This window comes from Schistocerca piceifrons, chromosome 1 (genome assembly GCF_021461385.2).
Source record: "Schistocerca piceifrons isolate TAMUIC-IGC-003096 chromosome 1, iqSchPice1.1, whole genome shotgun sequence".
Lineage (NCBI taxonomy): Eukaryota > Metazoa > Arthropoda > Insecta > Orthoptera > Acrididae > Schistocerca > Schistocerca piceifrons.
Window position 1 is genome coordinate 148,537,099 of NC_060138.1, and position 18,363 is coordinate 148,555,461.

Sequence of the window (18,363 nt, forward strand, 5' to 3'; positions counted from 1 at the left end):
TGAAAAGCCTGAAACATAAAACATGTGTTCGATGAAATGTTACGACATAATATTTGCTCTCAGGTGTGCCAAAGTGCACTGCCACGCCCCTTCATAAAGCATCCTTCTACTGAAAAAGCTGTTAACACAAATAATACCCAAGACTGGTGTGGTTTCTCGATCTGATTACGTCTATTTTGTCACTGTCTGCTAGATAAAACAAAATAGGCCTTTCTAATATTGCAGCAATTTTGTAACACACACCAAATAAATGAAACTATTTTGGCACAAATGGCCATTTTTAAAACAAGACAGAATATAATTCATGAAGTACCAATATCAAATGCCTATTAGGAGGCCTACTACAAGCAAAAAGCTTTATGTTAGGAAATAGTTTCACATTTCATTCATACGCATCAGTTTCTCAAGTACGAGATCGAAAAGTAGTATTACGAAATTTTTATATAAATTTGGAATAGTCTTATTCTTCCATAATTTGTGGGATGTCCCCATTTCTTCTCCTTCCTTGTTCTAACAAATAATCTTGTCATCAGCAATTCTGTAGCTATTCCTGCCATTGTCAAAATTTGTTTGACGATTACCCTCACTAACCCTGCCAGAATCATAAGTTTAGTTATCTTGCGATTATTTCCGGTTAGGCGCTATTACGTGTTCGTACAACACATATTCTGTGTTATTTCCAAAATAGAACTTAAGCGGCTGCTAGCTAGGGACTGTACATTTGATCCTTACTAGTATAGTGATCTGGCCAAAAATTTTCTATCAAAATTTCATTTTCTTGGATGCACCGAGAAGATAATATGTAATCTTTCTCACCTGTTATTCCTGTCAGTCATTTATTTCCATTCTGGTAGTCTGAATCTATAGATTTCGCTAGTAATTATAACTACGCTGATCATTCACAAACCCAATCAACCACATAATCAGACAGAGATTGGCATTCATCCGTTCGGCTTTACTCCACTCAGCTCATATAGCCCCGTCCCCTTTTGTCTGCAGAAAGTTTATTTCCAGATGCGACGAGGATTCTCCTGACAGAGACATCACGCATTCAAAAATCAACTTATGATTCATTCAGAAATCATCTTAAAATATGCTCAAAAATGTTCAAAAACCAACAGGGAAGCATTTCAAAATAATATGAATAATTGACAGACAAATGTGCACTGGATGCTAGGGGCTTTGTGAAACAAGTTCTTTTCCTCAAGAATATGAATTTGGCACCCCCTTTTCCCAGTAGCATCTAGCTGCTTGCTGCAACTGCTTGCACAGCCAACAGCCACATTCCTGCAGCCAGAAGCGGGAGGATCTCCAACTCAATTGCGACTCAACTGCGCATGCGTATGAGCCTGCTCGTAACTAAAACAAATCTATTGTAAACAGCCGTGACTTCATGCTCATTGGAGGCAATTTGTTGTTATGAAGCATTGCATGGTGTTCCTAAAGCCTTTGACACATTTTGCTGCTGGCAGACGCTTGCATGAACACTGTGTGTCGTCGTCGTATATGGCGCATTTCCTTTGCAATTTAAGTTATTTTCGTTTTTTTCTCTCATTTATGTTTTATTGCTGAAGTATTACTCTGCAGTAGCAGGATACAGTAACATCCTTTGTTAGAGTATCGGTTCCTACCAGTCAAAATTACGAAAATTTAACTGAAAACTAAAACAACGAAAAATTCCGGGTTTTTCCCGGTTTTCTCCCGGATGAAAAAATTCCCGGCTTTTCCCCAATCTCCCAGTTGTCCCGGGGTGTATACACCCTGTTTATGGAGTTCATTCTGTGTTTAACTGCAAACAGGATTGCCAACACACTTCCACTCAGTACTGTCCTGCTGCAAAAGCTGCTGGGGTAGTGTAGCTAAGATCAAAGAACTTTTTCTACAGAAGTGTGCAATAAGAACATTGCATGAAGTCTACAAACTTGCTAAGTCACAACCACAACACTAAGAGTGAGAAGAAGGGAAAAAATAATTAATTAATTTAAAGTTTGGAATGGAATATTGTATTCTGAAGGAACGGTTTTTTACTGACTGAAGGTACGAATAAGGCAGGAAATTGAAAATCCCAGCTAAGCAAACACAAAGTAAAGACCATCTGATTAGTCACTTCTCTTGCAATTAATGAGAATATTTGGATTAAAAGATTTAATTTTTCACAATTATAATGCGTGTATTAAACAGGTCTTTGCTTTGTAAGTCAACAGAAAACTGACATGGCTATCTAAAGCAAATGGTTTATTTTCAGTAATATATAAAAATGGCATTGAGTAGTGTGAGAGAACCAGAGCATTCTTTTCTAAAGTAGCTGGTTTTCTCATTGCGAAATTTTGAATGGATAACAACAGAATTATATGTACAAGACATATGAGTAAACAGCTGGCATGTAAATGTATAAGAAAGAGAAAATGTTACTACAACGAAATGAATGATGAATTCAGCTTTAAAGCTAAATCTTACATATGATAACAACAAAAACTAAAAACTAATATAAACAACAAAAAATAATATTTACTTTAAAAGTGTGTGGGAACAGGTAAATAAATATTATGTAAGGAAAAAGCACATAAAACTCTGTACATAAATCCAAAATGTACTGTCGAGACCTCCCAACAAGTTCAAAATTGCTCCTGCCAAAGCAACCTATTTGAAAACTTTATCCCAGTCCACCACTCTTCGTTAAATAGCTATTTATTCCATTTACTTTTTCCATATTTCACTTTGATGTTTTCACTTAATCTTAAACACTCATCACAATGCTAATTTTCGTTTCACTTTGCAACATGGTGTCCCTTTAAACATGTGCCTGTTGGCGACAGTTCTGTATAGCTCTTAAGTGATGTAATCCTCTCTTCCTTTTTTTCCTTGCCCGAGTTGCTTCCATTTTGCTTTCCATTGATTTTCTCATTTCCTCTAGCTTTTCGCCATGACTTGCACCTGTCATATGACTTAATACGGTTGTATTTCCACAGAAACATTTGCAAACACTACAAAAAAAACCATTGTCTGTCAAACTAAACTGAGTTCTAGGAATAATATTGTTTAGAATACCTGGTATATTCAACAGCCGTTTACTTGAGGACTTATTTGCCAGTTCTATGTTTTGTAATACAGTTATCCGATTTAGGTGACTTAATTTAGAAATGTGTGTCTTTACACCGAGTATGTATCTCTCTATCTTTTCATTACAAAGGGAGCAAACTACTTTCCCTGAATGAATCCTGAAGAATTTTTTGTTAATGTGAAATGGTGCACGAAAATATGTCCATATATCATCTAATCTGACTGCATGTTTTGTTGATATTATCTGGTGTGTGTTCTCTACAATAGTAGTAGTGTCAGCAAGTGAGCAGGAAACATCACAATACACAGAAACAGATTCTATGCTTTCACAACTGTTATTTGGAACAGTATTCAAAGGTGAGCAGGAAACAGCAGAATACACAGGAATAGATGCTGTACTTTCACAGTTGTTACTTGGAACAAAATCAGTATGTGAGCAGGCAACTGCAGAACACACTGAAACAGAAGCAGTACCGGTACTTTCTAAGCTGCTTTGTGAAATTCCAGACCCTTTAGCAGAACTGTTCTTTGCAGTTAGTAGTTTCTTTTTATGCTTCTTTCCTTTCAAATGATCATACAGTGCGTATTTACTACAAAGTACACAGTCGCACACTGTACACTTAAATTGCCTTTTCTTGTGCCTTATGACACCATATAGATCAAGTTCTGTATCACACAGTTCCTCTGCTCTCTGAACAGGTATATCAGCTCTTTCGTCTCTCCTAGGAGAATGAGGAGCTCCTTTCTCCCCCTTGTTACAACTGCTTTCTCTCTCTTTTACCAACATAGCAGATTCCATATCAGAAGTAGTGAAAGCAACAGGAGATTTTTTATCATCAAATGGTCTCTCTGCTTGGTAAGACACAGAAGTTGTACAACTAACTTCTCCTCGTAGTCCTCTGTGAATGCCGTAATCTTTACTACCACCACCACCACCACCACCACCACCACTGGATTCACATTCCTTTTGCTTGCTAGTCTCACTGTTGACATTTTGCAACCGAACACACTCTTCATTACTTTTATTCTGAGTAATTTCGTCAGCAGGTTTAGCACATGCATTACCTCCCACAAGTCTACCCAACACACATGCATTTTTCTCATCACCAGCAATATGTAATGTCATCCCATTATTTACAGTATCACATGCTGTCTGAACTGTTGGAGTGTAACTACTACCTGCAGTGAATTCAACTAAATCTACAACTTCATCTGAGTCACGTACTTCTGATTTTATATTTTTGGCACAGTGCACATCTGACTTCTGTACGTTTGTGTGTTTTGTTCCTTCAGTATCCACTGATACAAAATTCCCTGAGTGCTTACTGATTCCAGTCTCTGAAAATAACGTAACTGAAAACTCAGTATTACTGGAAACCGGTATTTCCGTCTTTATACTTTTGGCCCCGCTTCTGCTTACCTCAGAGCCTCTTCTCTTTCTAGTTCCCTCAGACAGAACAGGCTCCCCTTTTTGTTCATATGATGAAAGAGTTAAATAGTCAACTCTCAGTCCTACGAGTTCTTCATTTAACTTGTTCAACAATATATTAACATGCACTAATCTATGATATATTTTAGGTGTTGTATCATTTTTCTCAAGATAAGGCAGTAAAGCTTCATAGTTCCTCATGCAGCATGTGAAAGTATCATTCATCAAGTTGGCCAATTCACCAACTGATGTATTTAAATCTCCTGTTGTTTCCTCGTAACTCATTGTGTCGAACTGCAGAAGTTACTGGTCCTGAACACTACTGAGCCAAATCCTGAAATAAGAGAGAGACTTTTCAGACACGGTTCACTGGTACATAATTCAATACTAGTTCACTTGCAGCACTACGCTATATTTAATTTAACTAAGGTACTGTGATATGAAATCAGAAGGAATGTGTATATAAAAACTGATGTCTCTGAACATGAAAAATAAATTACAGATTAATATTATGTTGATGATGGATTTGGGCTGTTGAAAGCCAGTCATCAGCTCTCTTACTGCATACCACATGGTTTGAACTCTGTCAGTTCTCTTATGCACAGTTGCAGTGATCGTTCCTTAGGAAAACACATTAGCAGTTTTCTTCAGACTGTCTGCCTACTGTTGACATAAATACGTGGTTCAATACTGATGAGAACCAGTTTAATAGGTATTGTGTTATGTATTAAAACCAACAACCATTTGGAAACTTATTAAGCTATGATACTTGTAATATGACAGAATTTTCATGCACAGTACTGCCTTTGCTGGCTGAGTGAAGTACAGATATTTTTTAAAAATGCAATTAACAAGTTTTTCTCATTACTATGATGTGAGATAATTACAAAGTGTGTATTTCTTACGTTACATGTATGAATGGGGGTTGGAGCAATAAGGTCAAGTATACTTCACCATCACTGTGGCAGAGCGAAAGTGACATCATTAGGTGACAGTTAGGATTCAGACAGTGACAACTAAAAGATACCACCATTTTGCTCACAGTCACTGCACCAATTATCATTTTAATTGTATATAAAAAAAAAGACAAAACCTTTTTTGTATTTACCTTTGTAAATGTTCAGTTAGTATGTTGCACCTCAAAGAAAGGCTGTCTGTTAGACAGACTATATGACACTGTTTGCAAGACGCTTTTGTAATTGTGATGTTTTATTACTTACTGGAGAGGCAATAAATATTTCATTAAAACTAAACTATGCTGTCTGAAAAGTTTATTAGAAAAATCATTATCCTATCTTATTGGAAGATCTAGTGATGGTTTCATCAAGTGAACTGTTTCACATAATTTTAAGAATGCTCAGTGACCACATGAACAAATTTGACTTACACAAGAGTTTTTGAAATATTAAAAATTTGCTTAATGCAAAGACTTTTCTAGTATTACGAGTTACGAATACAAACATTACAGAATAAATGTACCGGATATCTAAAGGAAGAAAATTTTTTCTCCAGCTGATGCTATCGCAACAATGGAGTAAAGGGAAAAATTCTATATGCAAGTACTATAGCAATGAAAAGCAAATATGATTCTGAAGTGGTTATCTGGATATTAAGTACAGAATACTCTCGAAAGAACTTTCATACAAAGTGCAATAATACTGAATACAACTACATAATTAAAGATTTAAACAGAAAAAATATTAATGGACAGGAAGCACCAGTCCCACAGACATATAAATTAAGGGCACAATGAAAATATTCATCTTGTCATTTCCATAATGGGTCTTAAGTAGTGGAGAATTTAGTGCATGGAGGTATAATATGGGGCACTGCCATGACGTCACAACCTTGAAGCCGACATCTGTCATGTTAGCTGCCTGAAACATTAGCTTCTAGTGGAAGTGTTTTGATCAAAAATGACATTTCATTTGTCGGTGTACAGATCATTCTAATTATAGCCTGAAAGTGTATGGAAATCACATTTAATTCATAAGTGGACTCAGTCAAGCAATATTTTCTTTTATATATGGGCATTTTGGCTGTGCTTTTTACTCTTACTGTAATGGTTTTATTTCTGTCATTTGACTTTAGATTTCCTATCAATCCAACTCAAAAAGCTCCTTGGGTGAAAGATGTGATAAGGAAAGATTGGAAACTGACCAAACACTGCAAAATATGTTCTCAGTATTTTGGGAAGAGAACACAGACCAAACATCAGTTTTGTCTGTCTGTAGAAGGGAAACTGCTTAACTACAAAAGTAGCTTTTTCACATATTATACTTCTGATCTTGGTTATTCAAAACATACAACAAATACAAAGTTACATTAATAACGCAAAATTGTTCTTTTACTCAATCAAATATGCATTTAAGACAGAAAAATGTTTGGAAATGCCTCCCTGGTGTACTGTCATTCACAAAAGCACTGCAATTGTTTTCTATTTAAAACAAATGTTGCATTCACACGACAGAAATTAAGAAGAAGAAATCATAAGCAGTAGTCTGCTGAAGCTTTAGGGCACCAAACATGGCAACACCAGCTTCAAATCAACATACACCATTAGTCTGTAATGCCATCTCTCCTTATTATAGCTCCATGTTTTAGAATATGTCACTATGTTTAATGAAATTTGTCTTAACAAATGGGCCAGAGTGATTAAAAGGTTGCTACTCACTGTATAAATGATGAGGTTATAACAAAAATTCATGGGAATTTTAGCATCCCCTTTACAATGGTGTCTTCGTAGCTGAATAAAACCGCACTGTTTCTCTACTTGAGATACTACTTAATGGAACAAGAATCATCTGCATAAAACTGCTAGGACTGCCTGTTATATGTGAGTGGTTGACTACTTAATAAAGAACAGAGGGGTGCAATAACTCAGAGCACAATGACCCACACTACCCCACACTTTACCAGCTATTAAAATCTATCTTAAAATGTGGTTATTGTCACCTATTGTGGTGGACATATCTCCAACCAAGCACAGAGTTGTCCTTGTTTCAGTATATGAAACACAAGTAAGTAAAATAATCCACAAGTTTCACATACTGGTGCATCACACCTTCAGAGGAGGAAACTATCAACGGCAGTCTCTTAATCTTAACCCGAGGAGATCGAATTTATTAACTGCAGTGTCTTGTTTGCCATCTCCAAAAATTTGTCTTCCCAATTAAGTATGACTCTTCTGTCCAATATTGAGATGACAGAATGCTATGGAACATGTCCCAGAGAAAGTAGAATGGCTCTACAAGGCTAGAGAAAATATAACTACAACTACAGGAGTACTCAGTAAATGAAAATGGTTTGTATATTGCATAAATTTAGTGTCACTCCCTTTCTTCACACTGTGTCAGTAATCAGGGAAGTCAGGAGAACATTCATTCAGGGACTAATAAAAAATTTTGCTAGAAGTGATAGAGATAATCGTCATCTTTATTCAAGCTTTTGCCAATTCCTGTTATTTGGTTTTTCTAAAAGCTTCTCATGGCAACTCATCAAACTACTGACAATATGCTTTATCCCTATTCTACAAAGACCGGACTTCCCATTAGTTAAACTTAGATAAACAACCTTCAGTAAGTAATCACAATACATTCTAGGATAATATCTAGTTAACCTGTACATTACCAACAACTTGTCACAAATCAGAGTAGATTAGTTTTTTGTTCCATAGATCTGTGCTGAGGAGATCCTCGTGGATGTGGAACATGTCAATATTTTTTTAAGCTGAAATAACAATACTAATAGAATGAATATATACAACACATCATTTGTTTCTACTAAAAAATTCGTCAATGAAGGAGGAGGAGTTTGCCACTACTAAGTCTTTCAGGCTCCTTTTAAACTGATCTTTATTTGTAACTAAATTTTTTATGTTTGCTGGCCAATTATTGAAGATGAGTGTTCCTGAGTAGTGGACCCCTTTTTGAACTAAAGTAATTGCTTTTAAGTCCTTGTGCAGATCATTTTTGTTCCTGGTATTGTATGTATGAACTGAGCTGTTTGTTGGAAAAAGAGATATATTATCTAGGACAAATTTCATTAAGGAGTAAATATACTGAGAGGCAGTAGTTAGTATATCCAGTTCTTTGAAGAGGTTTCTACAGGACGTCCGTGAATTTACTCCACAAATAATACATATTACACGGTTTTGGACTCTGAAAACTTTTGCTTGACTTTAAGAGTTACCGCAAAATATCATACAATATGACATTATGGAATGAAAGTAGGCAAAGTATGCAAGCTTTTTCATTTTTATGTCGCCTATGTCAGCTAACAATCGAATTGCAAATACAGATTTGTTAAGGCGTTTCTGCAGTTCTGTGGTGTGCAGGTCAAACAGGATATGTAATTCTGGATTCCCATTTGTCACAGGAACTCAATCAATAATGTCTATTTATGAGACACACAAATGATAAGTATCCCCATACAATTGTACCTGATAAATGCTGCTGCTGTAATTTTTTGTACAAACTATATGATTTGCAGGAGGGTTTGTAGAAGGTCCATGGTTGGTGTTGTGACTGTCAACTCTTAACCTGCAAAGAAATCAGCACAACTAAACTACAGGGTGAACCAGAACTCTGAAAAACTTTTGAATGTTGTTCTGGGATATTTCCTGAGTATTTTAGTTTAGGGTACCCATGGTCTTCTGCAGCTCATTAAGGAATAACAATATAATTATGACTTACACAGTTTCTTACCACTGTCACCTTTGTTTCTTTTAAAATGCCTTCACAACAGAGAAAAAGCCTGTAATATGCAATCACTGAAACAAACTACACAGAACAGAGAGTAATGCAATGTTTTCCGATTTGACAGAACAGCTGAGCTTATGCTCTTCCAAGGTAATCAGTGAACCCATATAGATGCGAATCAGCTGTCTTTTCATCATTATCACTTACTGCAGAACTAACACGCTGAAAAAACAAACCCAAAACAGAACTGACCAGTACTGAATGTAAGCTCAAGAGCCAAGAATATAGTGGGTATTACGGTTGTCAGTGGCTTGTACTGTGAATGAATGGAACACATTTACTTTCAAAGAAGACATAGTGCATACAACTGACACTTGCACTATTGCGCAGAATTTTCACTGCAAAGCAAGTACAACCATAAGTTGGGGTAAAACATAAAATGAAATGCAATTGTTCTCAATGAGCCACCTGAGACCTAGAGTCTCTTCCACCAAAATACTCAGAAAACATCCCTGAACAACTACTGGAATTCTGTCAATAGAGTTCTGGTTAACCCTGTATCGTGATCACTAGTCAGAGACATCACATGGATAATTAGGAGTGATGGTTTTGTATGATGTAAAATAGAATGACACTGCAATTCTTACAACAATAAATGCAATGGGCAGAACACCACTAACAAGGGAACCTCCCCATCGCACCCCCCTCAGATTTAGTTATAAGTTGGCACAGTGGATAGGCCTTGAAAAACTGAACACAGATCAATTGAGAAAACAGGAAGAAGTTGTGTAGAGCTGTGAAAAAAATAAGCAAGAAGAGAGAGAGAGAGAGAGAGAGAGAGAGAGAGAGAGAGAGAGAGAGAGAGAGAGATGGCATGGGCTGTTAAGAGGATGCATGGGCAGAGACTCCCCAAAATTATGGAAGAACTAAAGATGGATGGGAAAAGACCTAGAGGGCACCCAAGAACACGGTGGAAAATGGGAGTGAGAATATCTGTGGAAAGGAGGAAAGGAGACGTGTGACTTGGCAGCAAGTGGAGGAAGAAAAGTGGTGGGAGGACCGAGCCAAATGGAAAGGACTCGTCAGCACCCAGACCCGGCAGTAGCTGGAGCGGGATCCAGATATAGATAAGTGTAGTGTATGGTCCTCATTTATCTGTTTTTGCAATATTATGTTGATACACCTACAACTAACATCATTTATCATTGTTGTTATGCCACATTCAAATGTATTTTCTGGTACGCCCATTTTTCTGCCATTTATGGGGGACACCTTCAGGGATGTTTTTGGGTCCTATTCACTGCACAGGTGCATTGTTGTGGACTTCAGTCAGCGTATTGCATTTTGTTTCAGTTAAACGTCCATTTGTTCCTTGTAACCCATAAGCAACTATAATGAATACAACCCGACTTAAAATTTGTACTAAGGCTGGGATTCAAATCCTGGCCTTGGTAAAAATTTTAATTAATTGCTTTGGTGTATTCATTATCATAGGTAAAGTTGGCAACTTAATATGTCTCTAGAACATATAATTTCATATGATTAATATACCATGAGCAACTGTTATCCACTGCTTTGTATGAAAAATAATTTACATGGCATTCCACATTCTTCACAGCGACAAGTACACTATCAGTACACACAAAAAATTTTCCATCACTTGTGGTGTTTCATGTCACACTACTGACATATTAAGAAAAGCATAGAATTCAGAAATAACCCTATGTGTACCTCACTTTACAACACCCCAATCAGATTCAAATCTGTTATCTGTTTGGAAAAATGAAGTGGACTCTTGTACTTTTTGGTTCCTAGATATTAACTGACCCAGTATTCAGATTTCTTCCTCATTCCGCTTTTCTGACTTACACAAATGCTTTTGATAAATCAAAGACGATACTCACTGTCCTCACCATTTAGCTCTATAAGTGCCTCACATGCAAAAGAAATTCCATTTTCTACAGACATCTTTTTTCTTAAAGATAAACTGTAAGTCTGACAACAAATTACCTGTACAGAGATGTGTTACTATTGTCTTATACAAGGCTTTCTCAAAAACCCTCAACAACACTGACAGCAAAGGATAGTGGCCTATAAGGGTAGGCATGCATGAACAAGTTTCTGGCCGATTTTACTTGGCCAATGGGTAGTATTGAGGTTTTTAAAGTCAGATGACAACCATTCCTGCACATGGACTCTGAAATGGTTGCAAGTGTTCGTGATCTTATAAAATCGAGACAGAAGAGACGGCGGCAAAATGTTGGGTACAGCCATAGTAAGTGCAAATACAGTAACAAGACAGTTCTGTAGATTGTAAGAAGAACTGAGGTCACAACCCTCAAAATTTTGGGAGTACACCAGAACGTCTATCAACAGTTTTGATACGTTAGTTGCAATTATTTCACCTCATAATAAGTGTCAGAATGTCATTCATGGGAGTATTTCAAGTACTGAAAGGTTTTTGGTTACTACAAGGTAAATATACTTAAGAAAGAAATAACAAGTGTGTATTAAAAAAAATTGATTTATTTAGAAGTTGACATATGTGCTGAAAATGTCATCTGATTGGCATACAAGGTGCTATCCAAAATTTTCGGGACTGGAGTTGCCATCTGATGAAAACCTTACCTTTGGACTATTGGTCACCATCACCCTCGAAGTAGTTCCCATTCGCAAGTACTCACTGGTCCCAGCACTTATGCCACTGGTCAAACGTTTTCTGAAGTCCTGTTCTTTGAGGGTGTTTATTACTGCCAGCGATGCTTCTTGAATTCTCTCTAGAGTGTTGAACCGACGGCCTTGAGTCATTCCATGTCAAATCAACACACCTATTTTACCTCACCCTCTTAGATTTTGCTGAAAGTTGGTATACTTATAGTGGGCACTGAGACTAAGAAAAATACCAAATTTCAATTTTTTATCTCAAACCATTCCTGAAATATGGCTATGTAAACTTTTCAAACACCAGCCAAAAATGTGTGAACGGACTTTTTTTAAATTGTCCTAGGAGCTGCCCTAATTGAGCTAGAGAACTGGAAAAGGTGCCATTTTGCAGCATTTTGCATGCTCTTTCCAGGGACATACAACAAAACATAGCTTCTAATTAATAACCTTTTTCAAAATACTAATTAATATTTTGATTTAATTTTATTTTTTTTTACAAAAAGTACATAATTGAAAATTTTCAAAATATTTCCATAACTACTCCATACTATTGTAAATCACATGGCAAAATATAAATCTGGGATGATGATGGGTTCATTGTAAAAAAAATTATTCCGGACTCTTGTTTTTCAGTAACAGCCCTAGTTTGACCAAATTGACCTTTAACAAACAGGAATTTCTTTAAAATATACTGAAAGGTAAGTAAAAAAAGTATTAGAAATATCAAAACATCACCTTATTAAACGAAAACTAATCAGCATATTTTATAATTAAGTTGATTGCTTATTTTTATTTCATAAAAATTATACTAACAGTATATTAACCGATATAACAAAAACAAGAAATTGAGCATTTAACTACAAACTGAAATAAAGTACGAATAAGTACAAGTATTTACATAACAGTTCTGGTCCATGATGTTTGAAATAGAACTATTAAACAAATTAAATACGTAATGCTTGTCTTTGAGTAACAGGTATCTGTACATAGCTAAATTTAACACAATAGGTACTAACAATAATTTTGAAACAACTTTCTATAAAATATACATTAACACTAACCTGAGACAAAAATTAAGTTTTGAGTTGAAAGCAGTTTCCCAATAAATTGTCTTGGAACCTCACATATTACATTTTAATAAAGCTGACTGGGTTTGGTTTGCATCATTTTCATTAAGAATGTATGTTCTCCCTGTTGGAGTAAATGGATTCACTTTTGTGAGAACATCCACAACTGACACCCACAGGACATCTGCATGTGCAGGATAAGAGAATTACTTAGCTGGTCCACATGGATGAAGAAAAGTTATTTTCACTTCATCAAGTTCTTCGTTTTTTTTCTAAACTGTACCCAAAGCCACCAGTTTCTGCCATATACAGTGGTGACATGGCCTGATACATCTTGTAACTTCAGTTTGTCTGGTAATGCAGTTACCTCACTCTCCCAACTCTACATATCACCTGAGAAGTATTTGACTATTAATTCTGATGTAGTGTTGGGAATGAAAGCGTGAAATTGCTGTGTTCCTTTGATTGTCAATGCCTCTTCAAGTCGGCTTTTTAAGAATATTTCTGAAGCAGCATAGTCTTCTTGAGTGGAATATGCAAAATCAACATTTGTGATATTATCTACTGCCCACTCAAATAGATCTCGTGCAGTTTGGATCTGATTTTGGTATGGCCTTTGCAAACTTGCACGAGCTGCCAGTCTCTTTACTGAACCTCCTACTCCATCACAAGGCCCTTTCCCATGTGCTGTGGCTGAAAGTGCCACTCAGCTTTTATGTTGAAGTCTTCCTCACAAAGGCAAAGGTTCAGGAACTTTTTCTTATTTTTATACTGAGTGGCAGAACCGTCAGAATAATAGTATATCTTTTTTGGAATCTTTTGAAATTTATTTGTTAGATATGAAATTAGTTTCTTTTGAAAGGTGTAAACCGCAGTTGTATTGTGCTCCAGGCAATCAGAAACAATGACAAAGCTTATATGCTCAATTTTGTCTTCCTGTTTGTAATATATAACAAAAGGATGAATGGTAATCTGTTGTCTTGTCCTGGTAATCTGTTGTCTTGTCCAGTGGAAACTCTGAGCTTCATCCTGTAGAACTATACTATAATTTTCTGAAAAATCACACATGACAACAAATTCAGATTACATAAGGTTTTCTCCTGTGGAGTTAAGGAATGTTCGTTGTTGCCTGGCAATGAAGTCATGCTGAATCAAAGTCGACATCTTACTACAAAATAAACCTATGAATTCTTCAGAAGTTTTCTGAACAATTTCCAGTAATTTCTGAACAATTTCCAGATTACATCGGTCAACTGACATCCACTGTCGGAACTGAAATTGTTCAATTAAGTTTTCAGGAAGAGTGTCTTAAAATTTTACGTATGACAGTTTCTCCTGGGCAGTATTCACAGTTTTCCAAATTGCAATCAACTGATGATGGGTTGCAAAGCATTTTTGCAATGCACTGCTTATAACTGTTTAAGCTTCTGTTTGTTACTGTATTTAGTTTGGCATTTTCTATCATTAATTTTATGTTTTGGTGAGTTGTGCACACGCAGACAGTGTGTGTGCCACTCCGGCCAGCTAATACACACTGTTTTGGTTTCAACTCAGCAAATATAGAGAAACCTATTTTTATGTTAGGAAACTTGTCTTTAAAATGCTTGTAAGCTTCTTCAAGGTTACACAAAATAAGTCTTTTTGATATTTTTATTTTATTTCCACTTTTTTCTGTAATTGTCACACAATCTTTAATACCTGGCATTGCTAACTTCATCATTTTCATAAAATGAATGTACAGTTTTGACAGTTTCTGTTGGTAAACAATTCCCTGGTTTTGGGTTTGGACCTTCCATGAAACCTCTCTCTTTCAAAATTTTTTTGGACTGCCGAACAATGTAATTAGGAGTATTAAATTCCCTCATTATTTTGCTGACACTCCACTTTTCAGGTAAACTTGTAAGAATCATTAGTTTTTTTGCGCTAGTTATAGAATTTTTAAAGTTTCTTTTAAGATTTTCAAGAACGGATTCATCAGTATCAGTATCTGATGATGAAGTTTCAGGTGCAACAAAAAGTTAACGTGTCATTGATGAGATTTTCTTCACTTTTGATTTGGCGTAATGCCTAGATGTTAATTTTCTCTTGTCAATTGGGGACTCACCTAGTTCTTGAAGTGTTGTGTTAAATGTTTTAACAGCTACTGAAGTTGGAGTGAAGTCAGGGTCTTGGTCTTGGATAATTATCTCTGATCCAGAAGATTCTTCTTCAACACTTTCGTCACTGAAGGGCTCTGGTGTATTTTTCAATTTGGTTACATCTTTCCTACATTTATCACAAATCTTGGCACCACTTGGTATTTGAGGAAATAATTTGGGCATCCATGTTGTGACATTTCTCAGTTTTTTTCTGTCTCTAATAAAATAATTTGACTTCTTCAATGGATTACAACACTGCACTCTTACATCACTGCACTTTTTACTTGGTTCCATATTTATACAAAAACCACTTATAAACTGTTCTTCAATGTATATATTTACTTGAAAATGAATTATTAAATATAATAAATACAAACTGGTCAACACAGAGGCAACAATTCATTTGCACTAAAACCACAGTGCACAATACTGCTGTAGGCACACTAAGCCTTAGAAGGTTATAATGCAGACTACATCATCTCAACAATGGTTCCCGTCTCTGAATTATTGTACAGACATCAAGCCCTATGTATACGGTCCTCTACTGACGTACTACCTTAAAGGTCAGTTTGGTCAAACTAGGGCTGTTAGTGAAAAACAAGAGTCCAGAATAATTTTTTTTTTAACAATAAACCCATCATCATCCCACATTTATATTTTGCCATGTGATTTACAACAGTATGAAGTAGTTATGGAAATATTTTGAAAATTTTCAATTATGTACTTTTTGTAAAAAATGAAATCAAAATATTAATTACCATTTTGAAAAAGGTTATTAATTAGAAGCTATGTTTTTTGTCTATCACTGGAAAGAGCATGAAAAATGCTGCAAAATGACACCTTTCCCAGTTCTCTAGCTCAATTAGGGCAGCTCCTAGGGCAATTTAACAAAAAAGTCCGCTCACACATTTTTGGCCAGTTTTTGAAAAGTTTACATGACCATATTTCAGGAATGGTTTGAGGTAAAAAATTGAAATTAGGCACAAAACATTGCAGTAGTATGCGGAATTCACTGTTTGGTTGGGTGGGACAAATTCTTTGTGCACAATTCCCTTGGTATGAAAGAAAACGATGATCATGTTCTTCACTTTGCTCTTCACCTTCTCGCTTTTTTGGGTCTTTGAGAGCCCAGACTCTTCAACTGGGACGATAGTTGCTTTGTCTCTGGGTCATAACCATAAATCCAGCTTTCGTTGCCAGTGAGAACATGTAATAAGAAGGTTGGATCATCAGATGCGGTCCAACGAAGGTCCGTGCACACTTCAACACACTGTGCCCTCTGATCGGCAGTCAAGATCCTCGGCACAAATTTTGCGGTGACACGATGCATGCCCAATTCATCAGTCAACATTAGTTGACATGTCCCATAACCAATACCCACTTCATCCGCAAGATTTTAAATAGTTCGACGTCGATCAGCATTAACCAGTTGTTGAAGTTTGGCAACAATGTCTGGTGTTGTGCAGCTAATGGGCCTTCCAGTCCTCAACGTCCGTACGGCCGGCCCTGAACCAAGCATGCTACTCAAACGCCGGTGTACGGCTCATGCTCTGCCCCCAAACATTTGTTGAATCATTGCAAGGGTCTCCATAGCACTTTTCCAGAGATTCGCACAGAATTTGATACACACGCGCTGCTCTGTTCGCGGATCCATTGTAAAATCACCACACACCAAACACAGAGTATCACGGAAATCACTGTGGATACGCAACACATCCTCCCAGTTGAATTCCACTCTGCACACTGACTCATCAGATATGCAACTCTCGCCATCTAGTGGTGCAAATATCTACTACTCCTACCTTCCAGATGGCAGCACCAGTTCCGAAAATTTTTGATTCCATCTCTTATTCTGATTCAAACAAATGGACCTCAACGATATCTCTTCTGCGACTGATGACTGAGATCCACTTGATCGTTCTGCATCAGCAACTGCCAGCAGGAATTTAATTCTAAATTTCAATTTTTTTCCTTGATTCAGCCTTTGTAATGAAGGCACTAAAGGTAGTATAAAATCCATGTCCTCGTCAACTGCTTCATTGGTTTTTTCTTTTTTCTGTAGAAGGTGTTCTTTGTAACAACTTCTTGCCTTCATTTTTTTTCCTGGGCACTGATGACACTGAAGACTGTAGACAAGTACTTGTGCTGGTTGTGGCTGATTCCTGTATCTTCATCAATGTTTAATAACTCAGAAGGTTCCTCTGAAGATTTTAAAATACTGGCAGTACACCTAATTGATAGTTCCAGCGGGGTTTTATAGTCTTCTGGACCACTGTTGCTATTTTGCCTTTTGTTCAAGAAAGGCAAAAGAACAGCAGCTGATCAGAGCAGTCATTCATATTTCTTGCATTTCTTCAACATTCGTCCAGGTCTTAGTCCTCCTTGAAACATGCCTTTAAATTTTGTCACCAACTCAATTTTATTTTCCTGGAATAAACAAAAACAAAATAAATATACTGTCTTCAACTGAAAACAATTTTGATATCTATCACAAATATTAAGTAGATATTTTAATCCATTCGCAGACATAAGGTTACAGGGAACAGCTTCCAACCATTACACTTTGAATATTTACTTAGGGATATGAGCAACAGAGAAAAATTGTAAAGAGATACGTGTGATAAGTTATGGAAATGTAAATCTTTAACATAATGCAGCGCTTCAGCAACCATGAATTGTTCAGACAATAAGAAATGAGCCTTCAGCTGCAAGGAAATTTTTGTTTTGTTTTAGTTTACCAAGGGGTCATTCCATGTCAGTTCAACCAGGGGCTCCAGCTTAGTCTCAGATTTGACTGAAATTCAGTATACTAATTCTACCATATGTGGAACACTCGTGTACAAAGTATTAGTTTCCCCTGTCAATTAGTTCCAGAATTATGGCTTGTGAAAGAAGGTGGTGTGACCTGGAAATTGCAACCCGCATCTGGAAATCTATGTTCAGACCCAACTTCAGATCTTAATAACTTTGAAACTATTATACACAGACCAATGAAATTTATACAGCCCAGTAACATCCATTTAGAGAACCCACTCCATGAATCGAAACACCAACAACATATTTCTGAGGGAAAATAAAAAATTCCAAAATGTGATTAAAAAATGTAATACGTTAAAAGGTACATGTAATACGTTAAAAGGTACATATTGTAGGTGCCCTCTATGCCAAATATAATTCACTCAAAAAGGGTATAAATTTTTTTGTGGTAAGCTTAATGTGGCCTAAACACACACAGAACTCATCATGCCCATATCAGTCACAAAAACTGAATTACATGCACCCTAAAATACATAAAATTGAAAAAT

At 36.4% G+C, this 18,363-nt stretch overlaps 1 protein-coding gene across 6 annotated transcripts in view; it reads right to left on the reverse strand.

Moving 5' to 3' along the window:
- Positions 1-2,218: 2,218 nt before the first annotated feature.
- The window catches only part of LOC124787637, a 55,317-nt gene continuing 39,172 nt past the window's right edge, over positions 2,219-18,363 (reverse strand). For 2 of the 6 annotated variants that reach the window (XM_047254425.1, XM_047254435.1), the window contains exons 2-3: positions 17,148-17,485; positions 2,219-4,823 (exon numbers count right to left, since the gene is read on the reverse strand). In XM_047254425.1, the coding sequence (XP_047110381.1) occupies positions 2,792-4,774 (1,983 nt within the window). In that variant the 5' untranslated portion in view covers positions 4,775-4,823; positions 17,148-17,485 and the 3' untranslated portion in view covers positions 2,219-2,791. Of the gene's footprint in view, positions 4,824-11,817; positions 12,112-12,914; positions 12,935-17,147; positions 17,486-18,363 lie in introns of those variants that run through there. The other 4 variants (XM_047254445.1, XM_047254453.1, XM_047254459.1 and 1 more) reach the window with 3 other exon arrangements.